The sequence below is a fragment of the Oreochromis aureus genome, linkage group 18 (assembly GCF_013358895.1).
Source record: "Oreochromis aureus strain Israel breed Guangdong linkage group 18, ZZ_aureus, whole genome shotgun sequence".
Taxonomy (NCBI): Eukaryota; Metazoa; Chordata; class Actinopteri; order Cichliformes; family Cichlidae; genus Oreochromis; species Oreochromis aureus.
The window spans coordinates 11020321-11035330 of NC_052959.1; the positions used below are offsets into that span (position 1 = coordinate 11020321).

The 15010-nt window shown below is 39.3% G+C and overlaps 2 protein-coding genes across 8 annotated transcripts in view; both read left to right on the forward strand.

The window, feature by feature from the left end:
• Positions 1-6290, forward strand: part of LOC116312569 (protein wntless homolog) — a 31180-nt gene extending 24890 nt beyond the window's left edge. For all 7 annotated transcript variants that reach the window (XM_039602486.1, XM_039602488.1, XM_039602487.1 and 4 more), the window contains 6 exons: positions 873-970; positions 1912-1975; positions 4168-4311; positions 4454-4537; positions 4648-4816; positions 5535-6290. In XM_039602486.1, coding sequence (XP_039458420.1) covers positions 873-970; positions 1912-1975; positions 4168-4311; positions 4454-4537; positions 4648-4816; positions 5535-5644 — 669 coding nt within the window. In that variant the 3' untranslated portion in view covers positions 5645-6290. The remainder of the gene's footprint in view (positions 1-872; positions 971-1911; positions 1976-4167; positions 4312-4453; positions 4538-4647; positions 4817-5534) is intronic.
• Positions 6291-8078: 1788 nt separating this feature from the next.
• gng12a (guanine nucleotide binding protein (G protein), gamma 12a) overlaps positions 8079-15010 on the forward strand; it is a 31011-nt gene continuing 24079 nt past the window's right edge. Inside the window, exon 1 of the mRNA XM_031732291.2 lies at positions 8079-8446. The gene's annotated coding sequence lies outside the window, so the exon portion shown is untranslated. The remainder of the gene's footprint in view (positions 8447-15010) is intronic.

Below are 15010 nucleotides of genomic sequence, written 5' to 3' on the forward strand. Positions count from 1 at the left end.
CTTCAGTCCTTTCACAATGCTTTCTTTCTGGATTCAAGTAGCTTACTACCGTAACTACTTGAAGACATTCACGTCGTCTCCTTAAAGCTCTTCTTGTGGCGTGATACAGCAAGATCTCTTCATGTAAAGAGGCACTCTAGCACCTTTATGGTGCTAGAGTGGTTACAGTGTGAGGTCATGGAGTGCTGAGGTCTGTGTCACCCAAGTCACAAAACTCTGCTGGATAACTGCACAGGTCCACATATCTTGTAGAATTAATCTTTAATCTGAGTAATTTATCATAGTGCGAAGTTATTTTCTCAGCTTTTGCTATTTCAGTAATTACATCTAAAATTGTTTTGCTAACAAATCAAAGAATCTGTATTTCTGTTTGTCCTTCACCTGTCTGTCGCAAATCTACCTCACACTCACTGGATGTACTGCTAATGATCTGAGTAACTACAGTGTAGTGTTTGATGTTGTTCGGATGAAATATTTGGTATTTTTCCTATTTCTTGGAAATCAATGGATGGAGCCTGTTTCTCCTGTGAACAGGCATCATCAAATGTGAGATGTCACAGGTCAGAGAATTTTGCAACTACTGAAGCTTGATTTGTCTTCGTAGCATCAGAAGTTATCATAGTTTCTAAATTACCCTCCACTGACTGTGAGATCTACGTTTGCTGCTGCTAACATGTCTGTGTCTGTGTTGATTTTTAAGATCGCAGTCCAATCAATCAATCAGTCAGTCGCAAGTCAAAAAATCTGATGAAGATGGTGTGTTTATAAAAGGACATCAGTTTCATCTATAGCATGGCCATTCCTCGAGAAGGTAGCATGCAGTAAGTGATGAAATGTGAAAAACATCTGTCTGTTTTGTGCTTCTCTTTCAGGACCAGACGGAGAGGAACCGTTTCTCAATTTACTGGAAGCAGGTCGGACCTATCGTGTTTGGTTCCTTCTGCCTCTTTATCTTTGACATGTGTGAGAGGTGAGACTAAGTTTCATTAAACATAGTTTTAAATAACCGTATTAAAACTTGAGTATGTCCATTGCATTATAGAGGTGCGTTTACAGCAAACCACAGATGGTATAAAGATGGACGTAGCCACCGTGACCTCACTGATTGGTTCGCAAAGTCTTGTTTATGAACCTTTGAACTGGGCGTTTTTTTGCTGTCTCTGTTTGGAAACCAGACATACAGGGAATGGATTGATTTGATTACAACTGTAGACAATGCATGCTCATTGGCCTCTGATTTATTACTCACAAGCTGTTAGCCAATCGATATACCCTAGATCAGCGGTCCCCAACCCCCGCGTGAGTCGTTTGGTACCAGGCTGCGAGAGTTGAGGTGTGGGTGGGAAATTTCTGGTTTTCGGGTTTTATATCAGTTTTTAATCTTATTTATTTTTTTTTTTTATTGTTTTTATCGTTAACTTGGTTTCCCTGGGTCTTTTTCTGTGTGTTATGAATAAATCATTTTTTTAGTACCGGTGCTGTTTTTTGTTGTTGTTGTTGTATTTATCCGCGACACCTTAAAGGTCGGTCCGTGAAAATATTGTCGGACATAAACTGGTCCGTGGCGCAAAAAAGGTTGGGGACCGCTGCCCTAGATAATGCCCTGTTTTAACTCTGAGCATATTCTATGCAAGTTTTGTGATTTATTTACATGACACTATTAATTGAGTCCAGATGCTCATCAGGAGACTACATAATTTCTTTTTTCAAACCACAATAATCACTCCTTATTTGCAACTGCTATGGCTAATTGTTGAAAATTAGTTAAATGTACTGCATTGTACCAATATTTTTCTTTTCCATGTGTTGTGTGTTATCATATTACTCCTTTGAAGTGTGTCTGTATATAAAAAAGATTTCTGTCATACTTGATGTTTATTTTTTTTATTTATTTATTTTTCTCCTCCTTAGAGGTGTCCAGCTGAAAAATCCCTTCTACAGCATCTGGGCTTCGGACATAGGAACTGAGCTGGCTGTATCCTTTTTATGACCAAATGTTGAACATTCATTAGGCAGAAATGATGACAGTGGAGACCCTTTGTATCATTCGTTGGAACAGATTAATTTCTTCATTAATACTATGCCAGCTTCCAAACTGCACTTGGCTTCTGCACAAACTGGCAACTGTATTCTCTTGACTAATATGATGAAACATTCAGTTATGCCATATGTGCATTGCTGAGGATTCTTGTGTTTACGTGTGCATATCCAGTTTTGTTTGCTTGGCGATCTGATTCATGTAAAATTCATCAGCACAACTTTTTTGGTCACCTTGGCTGCTTTAAAATATTATACAATGATCCATAACTGCATGAATAGAGTTGTGGGTTTATGAGTATAAGTTTATAAGTAGGTTTTTCAGCTCAGACATTATTGTGAAAATGTGTTTTGTAAGTTTCAATTTGTGGAACCTTTTCATCTATTTTCACTATTAGTAGTAGTAGTAGTACTAGTAGTAGTAGTAGTACTACAGGGTGGGCCATTTATATGGATACACCGTAATAAAATGGGAATGGTTGGTGATATTAAAGTCCTGTTTGTGGCACATTAGTATATGTGAGGGGGCAAACTCCTCAAGATGGGTGGTGACCATGGTGGCCATTTAGAAGTCGGCCATCTTGGATACAACTTTTGTTTTTTCAATAGGAAGAGGGCCATGTGACACATCAAACTTATTGGTAATGTCACAAGAAAAACAATGGTGTGCTTGGTTTCAACGTAACTTTATTCTTTCATGAGTTATTTGCAAGTTTCTCTTTGTTCACAGCCATTGACATGTCGAAGAGGTTAACACGTGAGGAGCGGATCGAAATCATGTTGATATCTGGTGAACGCAGTAACCGGGTCATTGCAGCAGATTTCAATGCAAGACGCCCTACGAGACCACCCATCTCCCATGCTACAGTTAGCAAAGTGCTTGCTAAGTTTTGTGAAACTGGTTCAGTGTTGGATTTGTCAAAATGTGGATGCAAGAAAACTGTCACTAATGAAGAAATATCAGTGGCTGTCCTAGCTTCATTCAGCAAGAGCCCACAGCGTAGCACTCGCCGCATGTCACTGGAGAGTGGCATTAGTCGAACATCCCTTTGGTGGATATTCGCTACTCACAAATGGCACCCTTACAAACTCCAGCTACTGCAGCATCTCAACGATGACCCAGATCGGCGCACAGAATTTGCAGAATGGGCAAAACAAAAATTGGAACAGGACCCTCAGTTCACGCAGAAGATTTTGTTCAGTGATGAGGCAAACTTTTATGTGAATGGTGAAGTTAACAAACAAAACCACCGCTATTGGTCTGACACTAACCCACATTGGATGGATCCCTCCAAGACTGTTGGAACAACAAAAGTGATGGTTTGGTGTGGTATATGGGGTACAACGATAGTGGCTCCATTCTTCATCAATGGAAACCTCAAGGCCACTGGATATTTGAAATTGCTACATGATGATGTGTTTCCCTCTTTATGCACTGAAGCTGGCACGTTCCCTGAGTTTTTCCAGCAAGATGGTGCATCACCACATTATGGGTGCCGGGTCCGAGCATTCCTAGATGAACAGTTTCCTGGAAAGTGGATTGGTTGTCGTGGGCCAGTTGAATGGCCCCCAAGGTCTCCCGATCTGACCCCCTTAGACTTTTATCTTTGGGGTCATCTGAAGGCAATTGTCTATGGTGTGAAGATACGAGATGTGCAGCACCTGAAACTACGGATACTGGATGCCTGTGCTGGCATTTCTCCTGCGGTGTTGCTATCAGTGTGTGAAGAGTGGGAGAAGAGGGTTGCATTGACAATCCAACACAATGGGCAGCACATTGAACACATTTTATAAGTGGTCAGAAACTTGTAAATAACTCATGAAAGAATAAAGTTACATTGAAACCAAGCACACCATTGTTTTTCTTGTGACATTACCAATAAGTTTGATGTGTCACATGGCCCTCTTCCTATTGAAAAAACAAAAGTTGTATCCAAGATGGCCGACTTCTAAATGGCCATCATGGTCACCACCCGTCTTGAGGAGTTTGCCCCCTCACATATACTAATGTGCCACAAACAGGACTTTAATATCACCAACCATTCCCATTTTATTACGGTGTATCCATATAAATGGCCCACCCTGTGCTACTACTACTACTACTTACTTCCTTGACAAGAGTTTCCTTAGATGGCTTTCATAATTGTGGCAGGGATCTGTGCGTGTCTCTACTTTCTCTTCCTCTGTTTCATGGTTTTTCAAGTCTTCCGCAACATTAGTGGCAAGAGGATGTCCCTCCCTGCCATGTCTAAGGCCAGACAGCTTCACTATGAGGTGTGTGTCTGCGGTTTAGTCTGTCATGCCAGTGTGTTTACATCTAGGTTCTTTATTATCTTACACACACATTAATGCACTCCTAACAGTGTTATGACGCTTAATGTTTTCTTACTAAGTAATCCCACTGTCATCATTTTAGGGTCTGATTTTTAGGTTTAAATTCCTCATGCTGGTCACTCTGGCCTGTGCGGCACTGACAGTGATCTTCTTCATCATAAGTCAGGTGAGTCTCATTCATAAAGTTATGAAATCTGTTGTGTCTCAGAGTAAGGGCCAGTTACGACATTGAAAGGACAATATCATTAAAAATGGTGTCTCTTGGTTTTGGTCCAGGTGAATGAAGGTCATTGGCACCGGGGAGAACACATGGTGCAGGTGAACAGCGCCTTTTTCACTGGGATCTATGGCATGTGGAATCTGTACGTGTTCGCCATCATGTTTCTCTATGCACCGTCTCACAAACACTATGGAGATGAGCAGTCAAGTATTCAGTGCATCACTGGTAAGTACACCTTTCTACTTGCCTTATAATTAACCTGGCTTTTTTTTTCTTTTTCTTTTTTGTCTCTAAAAATTAAAAAATCATGGCAATAATTTATTAATAAGGCTAGCTTTTATTGCTTGCTCCTTTCTCTTCACTGTATTAAAGCTGAATTTTATTAATGCCCCCCGTAGCTCTTACTTCAGTCTCGTAGAGAGCAAGTATCTGTCTCCTCCTGTAAAGCTGCCTATTCATCCAAAGTTTGTTTTTTGGAGTGAGTGAGAAAGGCCTGATTCCCAGGGGAAAGAAGGGTCTCTTTGGCCTGAGAGTGAGATTCTAATGGACACCAGGCTTCCTTCCAGGCGGAAAAGAAGGGAACAGTGAAGAGAGGGGGTGGGGCGAAGAGCAAGGAAGTAATGAAAACCATCCATCCATCTCCTGACGTCAGTGGCATGAGAGAGAGAAAAAGAGGGTTTGAAGTTTGGAAGCTTTCCCTGAAGTGCGTCAAGGGGTCTCATGGGAGGGGCAGCTCTCTCCAAGCTTCACTGTTTTGATTTACTTTTTCAGCTCTCCAGTTTCACTTCTGCTTTGCGCAAGCTGAGAGTGTTTATGCAAATGAAATTCAGTTAAAGCAACTTGATATGCAACAGACTCCTGCCTGCAGTAATGTAAAGTTGGAAAAAACACAAAAAGGACTAAAGATGTCCTTAAAAATGTGATGATGATGTTTTATGTGCAGGTGATGCCGGAGTGAACAGCTGCGAAGACATCCAGCCTACCACAACTATCACACATGTCGATGGTCCCACTGAGATCTACAAGATGATTGGCCAAGAAGCCCAGGAATAGATTTAACACTGTTACGCAGACTCCCATCTACTCTCTGCTCCACCACTGATGTATATGTAATCAAACAGGCTTCCTCTTTATGTCTGAAATGGCTCTAAAATGGGATCTGCAATCCACCTTCCATGCAATTACCATCACCCTGAAATTGCTCTCTGGCACCAAACCACGAGGTTGTTTAAAAGCCAGTATGTTCCCAAAGTGTCTTTTTGTCTTTGTAAAGGCTGAATATCAGCACTCCTATCAGTCCTGTTCATTTCATGGTGGAATTTCTTCTCACATTTCATACTTTATTGTAAACTATGTGGTGTTTGTTAATGTTGCGCAATACCTTTCACACAAAGTCTGGTACTGAAAAAGCTGCTTTACAGGGAGACAAAAGCAGTTCTTTGTGGCGTGAGCCGCTGTCGCACTCCTGTGCCATTTGTTTTAAATACCTGAGCTGACAAAGACCGACTGCAAGATGTTTTAGACACGTGGTTTGATTTTCTGCTTTATTAGGGGGCGTTTTCTCATTCAAGGCGTTCAGAACCTGTCACAAACGTATGTGTCATAGAAAGTAGATCATATGGAGTACTGCTGTCACAATTAGTCATTTAAGTCCTTTAAAAAAAAAAAAAAATATAGAAAAATATATATATAGATATATCTATATATCTATCTCACTGGGGAAATGTACAGACCATAGCCACATTGGGAAATGCATACTGTATGTTTATTTGGTTACAATGTAGATATCTATTTTTTATAAAGTGCTTATTTTCAACTTCACAAAATATATGCATCCAGCCCAGTGTAATAGGCTAACTTCGCCTATTACACTTTCTTTTCTTTTCTTTTTTTTGTTTCTTTTATTTGCCTTTTATGCTGATTTAAATAAAAACTTTTACTTAATGTGTGTATTGTTAAGACTTTTTCTTTTAATTCAGATCAACCAAAGACATAAAAAATGTGTTTTTTGTTAAGGGTTTTGATGCATAAAGCGTTGGTACCTCTGCTGCACACAGAAAGGAAAGAGTGCGCCTCAGCAAGGCTAACAGCAGAATGACAGTGCTGCTTTCACTTTTATCAAGTTAGCTGGAGACTTTTGGTGTAACAGGAAACAGATTCAGTGTTTATTCTAAACATTAAGAATAAGGGAAAATCTTTACTGTGTTTCATTGAGAATGATCTTGCATACCTGCATGTTGGTCCCAGAGGGGACGTTGGTGCTATGAATGCAGCTTTCTGTGTTGCTACTACTGAGTATATCTTGATTAGAAATTTGCTTTCCGGATTATAGTTGATATGAAACCAAGTATAACTGTTTAAGGGGCAACAGAATATTTAATTTAAAAAATGCTGCTCAAAATGTGGTGAATAGTGTTTTTCAGTAGTTTTGTTTTTTTTCTGTGTAGTTTGTTACCAATGCTTTGGTTTTGTTTTTTCGCTTTTCTTTTTAATCCTTATTTTTACTTTAGTCTTTATTACTGTTGATGTTTAATTTAGTTATTTTTAAATAATATGCTGAGTATTTTTTTGTTTTTGTTTTGTTTCGTTTCTTTTGGTAGCATGATTAAACACGTTCAGAATAGGTATTGCAATACAGACAGAACTTTTGAGTTGATTCTCTCGTATATACTCACCAGCTGCGTTATTGTGTTGCTTATATCTAACCAGCCATTCATATGTCATCACACCGAATGCATTAGGCAGGTAAACATAGTCGAGGCAACTTTCTGAAATACAAACCGGACAACAGAATAGGGAAGAAAAAAAGATTTAAGTGACTTTGTGGTTGTTGGGTGTCAGGCTGGTAAGTAGTTTGGAAACTGCTGATCTACTAGGATTTTTCCACACAACCATGTCTAGGGGTTTACAGAGAAAGGTTCGAAAATATCCAGAAATCTGGATTAAAAATGTCTGGTTAATGTCAGAGGACAATGGCCTGGCTGGTAGTAGAAGAATATCTCTAAAGGCACCACGCACTGATTTTTAAAGCAAATAGGCTGCAGCAGTAGACTACCACCAGATATTATTCTTGTCAGCTAAAGACAGAAAACTAAGGCTGCAATTCACACAGGAAAAGGGAATGTACCTAATAAAGTGGCCCGTGTATTTAGACTTCCAAGTCTCAATGAATATTTGCACCAGGACCTCACTGACTAAAATAAAAAACATTTCCCGTGTGCTTTTATTTTATTTATTTTTTCTAATTAAGACAGTGTTTATTAGAAGTGAGTTTCTCATTATCCGTGGCAACTGATGCAGAAATAACAGCAAATTTACATTTAAAAGGCCAACTTTACACTTAGCTTTTTAGATTAAATTCTATGTAATAACGCAGTAGCTTTCAAATGCTTTCCTTCATTCCAAGAACATTAGACTGCTCGACTTTTATTTTATTGTGAAATTTTAAGGAAGTCGCGTCTGAGTGGTGGGTAGCTTGAAGCTGGCGGCCGTCCTGCGTTTCGGTTGGTCCGCCTCTCTCCCGACAAAATTCGGCTGTTCTCGACGCAAAGCGTCCAAGTGGAGGAAAAGGAAAGAAAAGGGGGAAGCTGGCGAAGAAGAAAAAGTAAACCACAATTAAAAGAAATTAGCTTTTAACGTCCGCAGAAAGTGAAAGCTGAGCTTTGAAGTCGACGGCGAGGTCTCCGCTGAGCTGGTTTTGCACAGTCTGTGGTGTAAACACGTTAGTGTAGTTCTGACATTGCGCCGTGAGAGACAGAGCAGAGGGAAAGGTCTCCTCCCAGTCTGTTGACGGAGACAGTTTGGCTTCAGTGAAAGGAGACACGGCTATACCTGACTGCACATTACACCGGCCAGGTAAGACTGTAAAACGTGTTGATAAAATGTCACATTAGTAGCCGATATAACGAGCTTTACGCTGAAGCAACAGTTGGTCTCAATCTGTTCTACTATGAGACATATTTACTGTCAGCTGCCAGCTTTCACAGCCTCCCTCCGCCTGTGCAACACTTAGGTGGCACCACAGACAGTTTAGACACACAAATGTTATTTCTGCAGTTGTGTGTCTACAAGGAAATGTGTGATTCGTTTGGTATTCAACAGGTGAAAAGCTTTTAACTGAAGGTTTGTTCAGCACACTGCTGCCCAGGCCTTCTGCCCTGATTATTCCCCAAAGGCCCCACCTACTGTGTTTGCCACATAGTGACTTATTTTGAAAAGCAGATAGATTATTCCAGAAGAGAAAATAAAACCAAGCCACTTCCTTCATGGCCAATCAGATGTATAATGGGTAGGGGCATTACTAGTGTAAGCCCACCATGAACCAGTTCTGAGCCTGGGAAGTGGCTGAGATGTTTACATGGGGCATCAACAGTTCAGGCCATTAGGAGGACAGAATACAGACCAGCCATTGATAAGCCCAACTCATTAGTACCCCATTCACTGCCATCAAAGCTTCCTCTCGACATGAGTGGATCACACCGCACACAGTGGAAGCCCAGGAGCATACATTTCCTGTCTTCGCGTTCCTGACATGCCATGAAGTTTTATTTTGAAAGAGTGAACTGCCTCAGAAGTCAGAAGAGATGAAGTGACCGAATCTGTGCCACTGCTTTATTCCCATTATAGAAGCTTTTAACTTTACTGTTTCATTAATGAAGGAATTGACAGCCCTACAGTGCTGGGTCCAGATATAAGGCTGCTATTATGCTATTACATGGAACAGACTCTTTTTTTTTTTTTTTTTTAAACTTATTTTCAGCTCTTTAAAAAAACCAAAAAAGACAGAACAGCTCCTCAGATGAGATTTGGGATGTTTTCAATGTGTTATCACCTAAAAAAAAGATCATTGCTTCTTTTTAGCAGCACCGGCTGCATTTGTAGTTGTGTGAGTAGGTTAGCTGGATAGCTGGCAGGATTTAGTGTGACGTGTGATGCATGTAAATTGATTAGTAACAGAGGAAGGGGGCTATGTGATCTAGATGGGAACCATGTCCTGCTTAACGCAGCGGTTGGATGAGAGAGGAACGGGGAGGGGAACTCCTTGTAAGCTGCAAGACTGAGTGGAGGATCACTTTTGTTTTGTTTCCTTCCTCCTTCCCCATCTGAGCTAAGTTGTGGGATGTGGCCGCACATGCAGCTGTCACCAATGCTGTAATCCTTTATCTGTGAATGGCGTGCATCTCCTCCTCTGACACAGAATGCTGCTCAACTCGATTGGCAGCGAGTTTTTGACAAGCAGGAGGAAAATGCAGCGATGGCCACCGTCTGAGACCAGGATCTGTTTCCTCATAGAGCTCTCTGTGATTCCCCGCAGTGGAGAGTTTTGTTGAAGTAGGAGGCGGTATGTGTGTACGTGCCTGTGTGTGCTTGCTTTCGTGTCTTTTCAGTGATCTCACTACTTCCTTACTGGGCTGAGATTCACATATTTTTCTCAACATGTTACTCACACGCAGAAACCGACATGACTTACAGGCTACTGAGTAAATTATATGTTTCTAAAAGTATTTGTGCTAAAGTACATGTTATTACATTCACACCCTTTCTCCTCTCAATTCCTGAGTCCTTTAAGTAACGTGACAACAACCTCATGGAAACACTGATATTTCTTTCAGCGCTGGAATAATTAGTCAGAGAAAGTTAATCAGCCGCCCCATTAATCACTTTAGCAGGCACAGATTCAACGCTCAGAAAAAGTCTTGAGTCACCCCTCATTTCTTTATATTTTGCTTCCTGGGAGCCAGACGTTCTGGTAAATTTTTAAAATGGACTTGAGCAATATTTCTCCAGGCTCTGTGAAAGCCCTTCAAAGTTGTTGTTTGGTCATTAACTGCTATTGCACTCATTTCCAGTCCAGTCCCCTTATATGACCATTTTCAGAGGAATCTTATTTGTTTGATAGTATAGTCAACACAAAGTGATCTTTGAATGATTCACTTAACACAGACCTATGAGTCATTCAATAAAAAATGTATCTAACTCAAGAGATAAACCAGTCATAGCAAAGAACCAATTTTAAAAAGTATTTCTAAGTACTTTGTTACTAGCAGCCTGTTACAAAAACACATGCTCCCATTTCTTCTTCTCTGACTTTAGCTGAATCCTTGAAAAATGCCGTGTATAACACAGTTTGACAGGTATAAAATACTTTTCCACCAATATAATCATTCCCAAAGAAATATTATTGAAAAACATGGGATTTATCAACATATTGTGCAGCATGTGCCTTAAAAAATGTGAGGCATCTGGATAAGTCAGAGACAAAAAAGAATCTGAAAATAAAGAAAACAATCTTTAGCAGATAAACATTATCTGAAAGTCACGTCCTTAAGAAATAGGGGGAAAATTTCAGGAAAGACCTCATACAGGACCTGAGATATACATGTGGTTATTCAGTTGATCTATCTACTGTTCCCTGAAGCCTCACCAGAAATGGTTTCATTGGAAGGGTAGCTGTTAAGAGGCTATTCTTAATGAAGGTAAACAGAAACAAAAAGCCAACATATGCAAAATTACACAAGAAATGGACTGAAAATCGTTGGCAACAGGTCTTATGGATTGATGAATCTAAATTTTAAATATTTGGTTCAAATAATTTTCAGTGAGTACAGAGGAGGTCAGGAGAGTATCTATAGCTGGGCGGCAGGATTGTCATCATTTGGGGCTGCATTTCAGCCAGTAGTGAAAGTAGCTGGTCAGATTTTTGATCAACCATGCCATACCAGCTGTAAAGTGTTTAAATTGAAGACGAGGATGTCCCTGAAGAAGCCTGGAAAACTATTCCTCTCAATACCAACTGGTCGCTGCAGATGGCTGCCCCACTGAGCCTGGTTTTGCCAGAGGTTTCTTCCTGTTAAAAAGGAGGTTTTCCTTCCCCCTGTTGCCAAGTGCTTGCTCGTCGTCTGATTGTTGGTGTTTTGTACGGTCTTTTCGTTACAGTATAAAGGAGCTTGAGGAAACAGTTGTTTTGATTTGTCACTATATAAATAAAACTGATTTGAATTAAAATGAAAAGAAAGCTGCCTCAGAGAGTTTAGCCTGTGTTAGAGAATAAAGGTGGTCATACCAAATACTGACTTTCAAGCTTGTTAGAATTGTAGAAACTCTGTTTTTGCCTTGTATACTGTATTTTTATAGATGTTTGCAGCTGCTTCAAAAACATCACACAATTATTTCTAATTTTCCTACCAAAATATTAAGAAATGAGGGGTGGATAAAGACTTTGGATCAGTACTGTATGCAGAATTTGCTGTTTCTGATTCTTTTTTTGTTGGCTAAAATGAATATTAAGAGTTATTCAAACCATAATTTCTGAGAACTAAAAATGCATTTCTCGCCATGTGACATTTTAAAGATGTAAGCAACCTTCATCAGTGGTATAAATGAGTAATTCACTCCTACTTAAGTTCTAATTTTCTTTCTCTGATCATTGACAATTAGTAATCATCATCTGATTACTGATTATTCACAATCTATAACAAACTTTTAAGTGATTAGTCAGCAATAGCCAGATAGTTGCTTTTGTGTCTTCCTGGAAGTAACCATTGTTGAGTGTTGAAAGTGTTGAAAAAAACCAAACATTATCTGGTCCTGAGATTATCATCAGACACTGAAAATGTTGCATAGTTTACTCTGCAAAGCCGCCGCATTTTATTAATAAATAACTCAAAACAGTCCTTAGATTAAAGGAAAACTTTATTAAATGTCTTGGTAAAATGGTGTAAAACTGGCAACATTTATACTGAAGAAATCAAATAAACAAGGTGATGAGGTGTTTGATATCAGCTTCAACAGAGAGACTCTGTGTGCTGTCATTATTGTGAAATGGCAGATTTCATTGACACATTCCTGATGGATCTTCTATAAAATGTACAGACAGTTTTATGTGTGTTGTCCACTCTGATTTGGCAGTCTCTTATCTCTGCTCTTACGCTGAAGGTCAAAATCCAGAACTTAAAAAAAGTCTAAACAGTCTCACAGGAGTCTATACAACTCTTTTGATTCACATTCCTGGACATGAATCTTCTCTCTCTGCCTTTTTTGTGTACATGAAGACTATTATTTATTGTTATTTTGTTTTTTTATGAGCCTGGTGTCATATCTATTTACGGGGTCCCTATACATGTACGTGTAAGCATGACTGGCCAGCATATAGTGAAGACAAAGAGCCTGTGTTTAAGTAATTTAAGCTGTACTTAAAAACATAATGGTTGATGGTTTTTATCACAGTCCAGGTGATTTTCCTTTGGTAAAAGGCCAAGATGGCTGCCAAGATTTGTTATGAGGATGACAAAGGTTATCATAGTGTGTATATATATTTGTATATATATAAAAATAAAACAGTTTTCTGGGTTGTCATGCGCCATGTATGTGAAGAAATATATTTATTCTATTTTTACAAGACTGAAAAATGTCCCTCATGTTAGAGTTTTATGCCGTTTTTCTCTCTTTTGTTTCACTAAGAACTCCACAACGTTGTCTTTTCAGTGATGATTTTCTTCCACTTCAGCTATACAGTATGCAAAGATACACTCAAAGGCTCCTCCAGCTTGATGTTTGTGGTGTGTGCCTGTGTATGCACTGCATTGTATAAGTTGGTAGTCACAAGGCTGAGCCTACAGTGTCTGGTTTGCTTGAAATTCACCCTACCCAGCAGCAGATGTACTCAGAGGAGTGGTGGTGACACTGCGGATATACAGTCACACCCATCTGTTGGTTTGGCAGCACACTCACTTGCTTTTATGAAATCCCAGGCATAACTCAGTCCTTTCTTATTGGCTAAAAATGGGCTAACTTGGTGAAACATGTGCTTTATAGCTGAAGCGTTTTCCAAGATGCTGTTTTATTAATTAATTAATTTTTTATTTTGTGTGTTTCAAAGGTGGTTGTAGATGAAAGTCGTTTATTCACTGCTGCCTTCAGGAAGTGAGGCGCTCTCTGTGCTCATGTACTAATCAGGTTGACATCAGCCTGACATGTACACATTTGCTAAGCAGGAAGTGTTGTCATAGCAACCATCTCAGATAGGTAAGAAAGGTAGCGCGCAGACCTAATTTCCCCTCGTTTCAGTAAATGTGTCAAGGCTTTCTGACTCTGATTCACCGCCGTGTCTCAGCCTTTGCTGACTCTGTCTGCTTGTTGTGTCAAGGACACACTGGTCCCTGAAGCTGTGTTCAAGCTGTAGAGATCCTATTATTGTGTTTGTCAGTCTGAGTGGAGGACACAGGTGACAGGCACAAAGGTAAAACTAGTGCCAAATACGGAGCATCTAACATCCATGTGAGAGGAGAAGCCACGGATTTCTTTACCTCTTTACCGCAGCTTTCTCCTCACAGTGACACAGCTCATATTTTCTTTAAAATAAGCCTTAATTAGCAGTGTAGACAATACTGACTCGAACAAAAAACAGGGTGTGCAATCAGACATGGAGCAGAAACTTTAAGATACATAGAAGTTTTTTTTCAATGTACACAATGCTTACTTCAACATAAATAATACTGAATGAAGTCGATCTGTTTCTATTCAGCGACATATTTAAATATTTCTCTGTTCCAGTGTATAGAAGTATCAGAATTTATGTAAATTTTCAACTGTTCATGGATCTAATGTTTAAAGCCTGAGGAAGGATAATGATTCACATCCCTTGCCCAGACTTATTGCCAATGTTTTATATACAGAAGTCATTTTAAATATCTTTTAGGTTTTCTTGGTATGTTTTTTTCAAGTGTAAGAAATACACAGAAGCTCAGCAGCAAAACATTCAGTCAGCAGTCATATAAAATTGTAGAAGGAGCAGTGATATAACTCACGCTACTGCAGATCCTCAGGTTCAAGTCTGTCCTGGGCCATTTGCTGGATGTCATTCTGTACTGCCCTGTCCAAAATAAAGATGAAAACTCTTCAAAATAAACTTAAAAATAAAAACCTCATCTAAATTAAAACAAGAAACTTGAATTAGCATGTGTTTTGTTTTGTTTTGTTTTTTTGTTTTTTTGATAAATTGCCTAAATGGTTATTATTGATTTATGCCTCTGGCTTCGGACTCTTTGATTAATTGTCCAACACTTCTATCCTCAGAAACTGAAATCACCAGATTACTTTATCATTTACATGCAGACTGAGTTGCACAATTTAGATTTTGCTTGACTCAATTTTTGCATTTGTTCCGGTAAAAACAGTGAAAACCACTTTAGGTTGTTTTTTACTGACTTTTGTTCTAATAAAGAAGATTTTAGGCAGTTACTTATGAGAGTCCTTGGTATGCCGTGACTGATGGTACCTGCAAAGCACTTTGGGCTTGTAATAACATGCCTCTGTAAGCCAAAACTAGATTTTGAACGAATATTTTTGTTGGTGTATGAAAGTCTGCACAAAACCAGCCTATGGTGAGAGTGATTTAACAAGCCAACTCAACAATGCCAT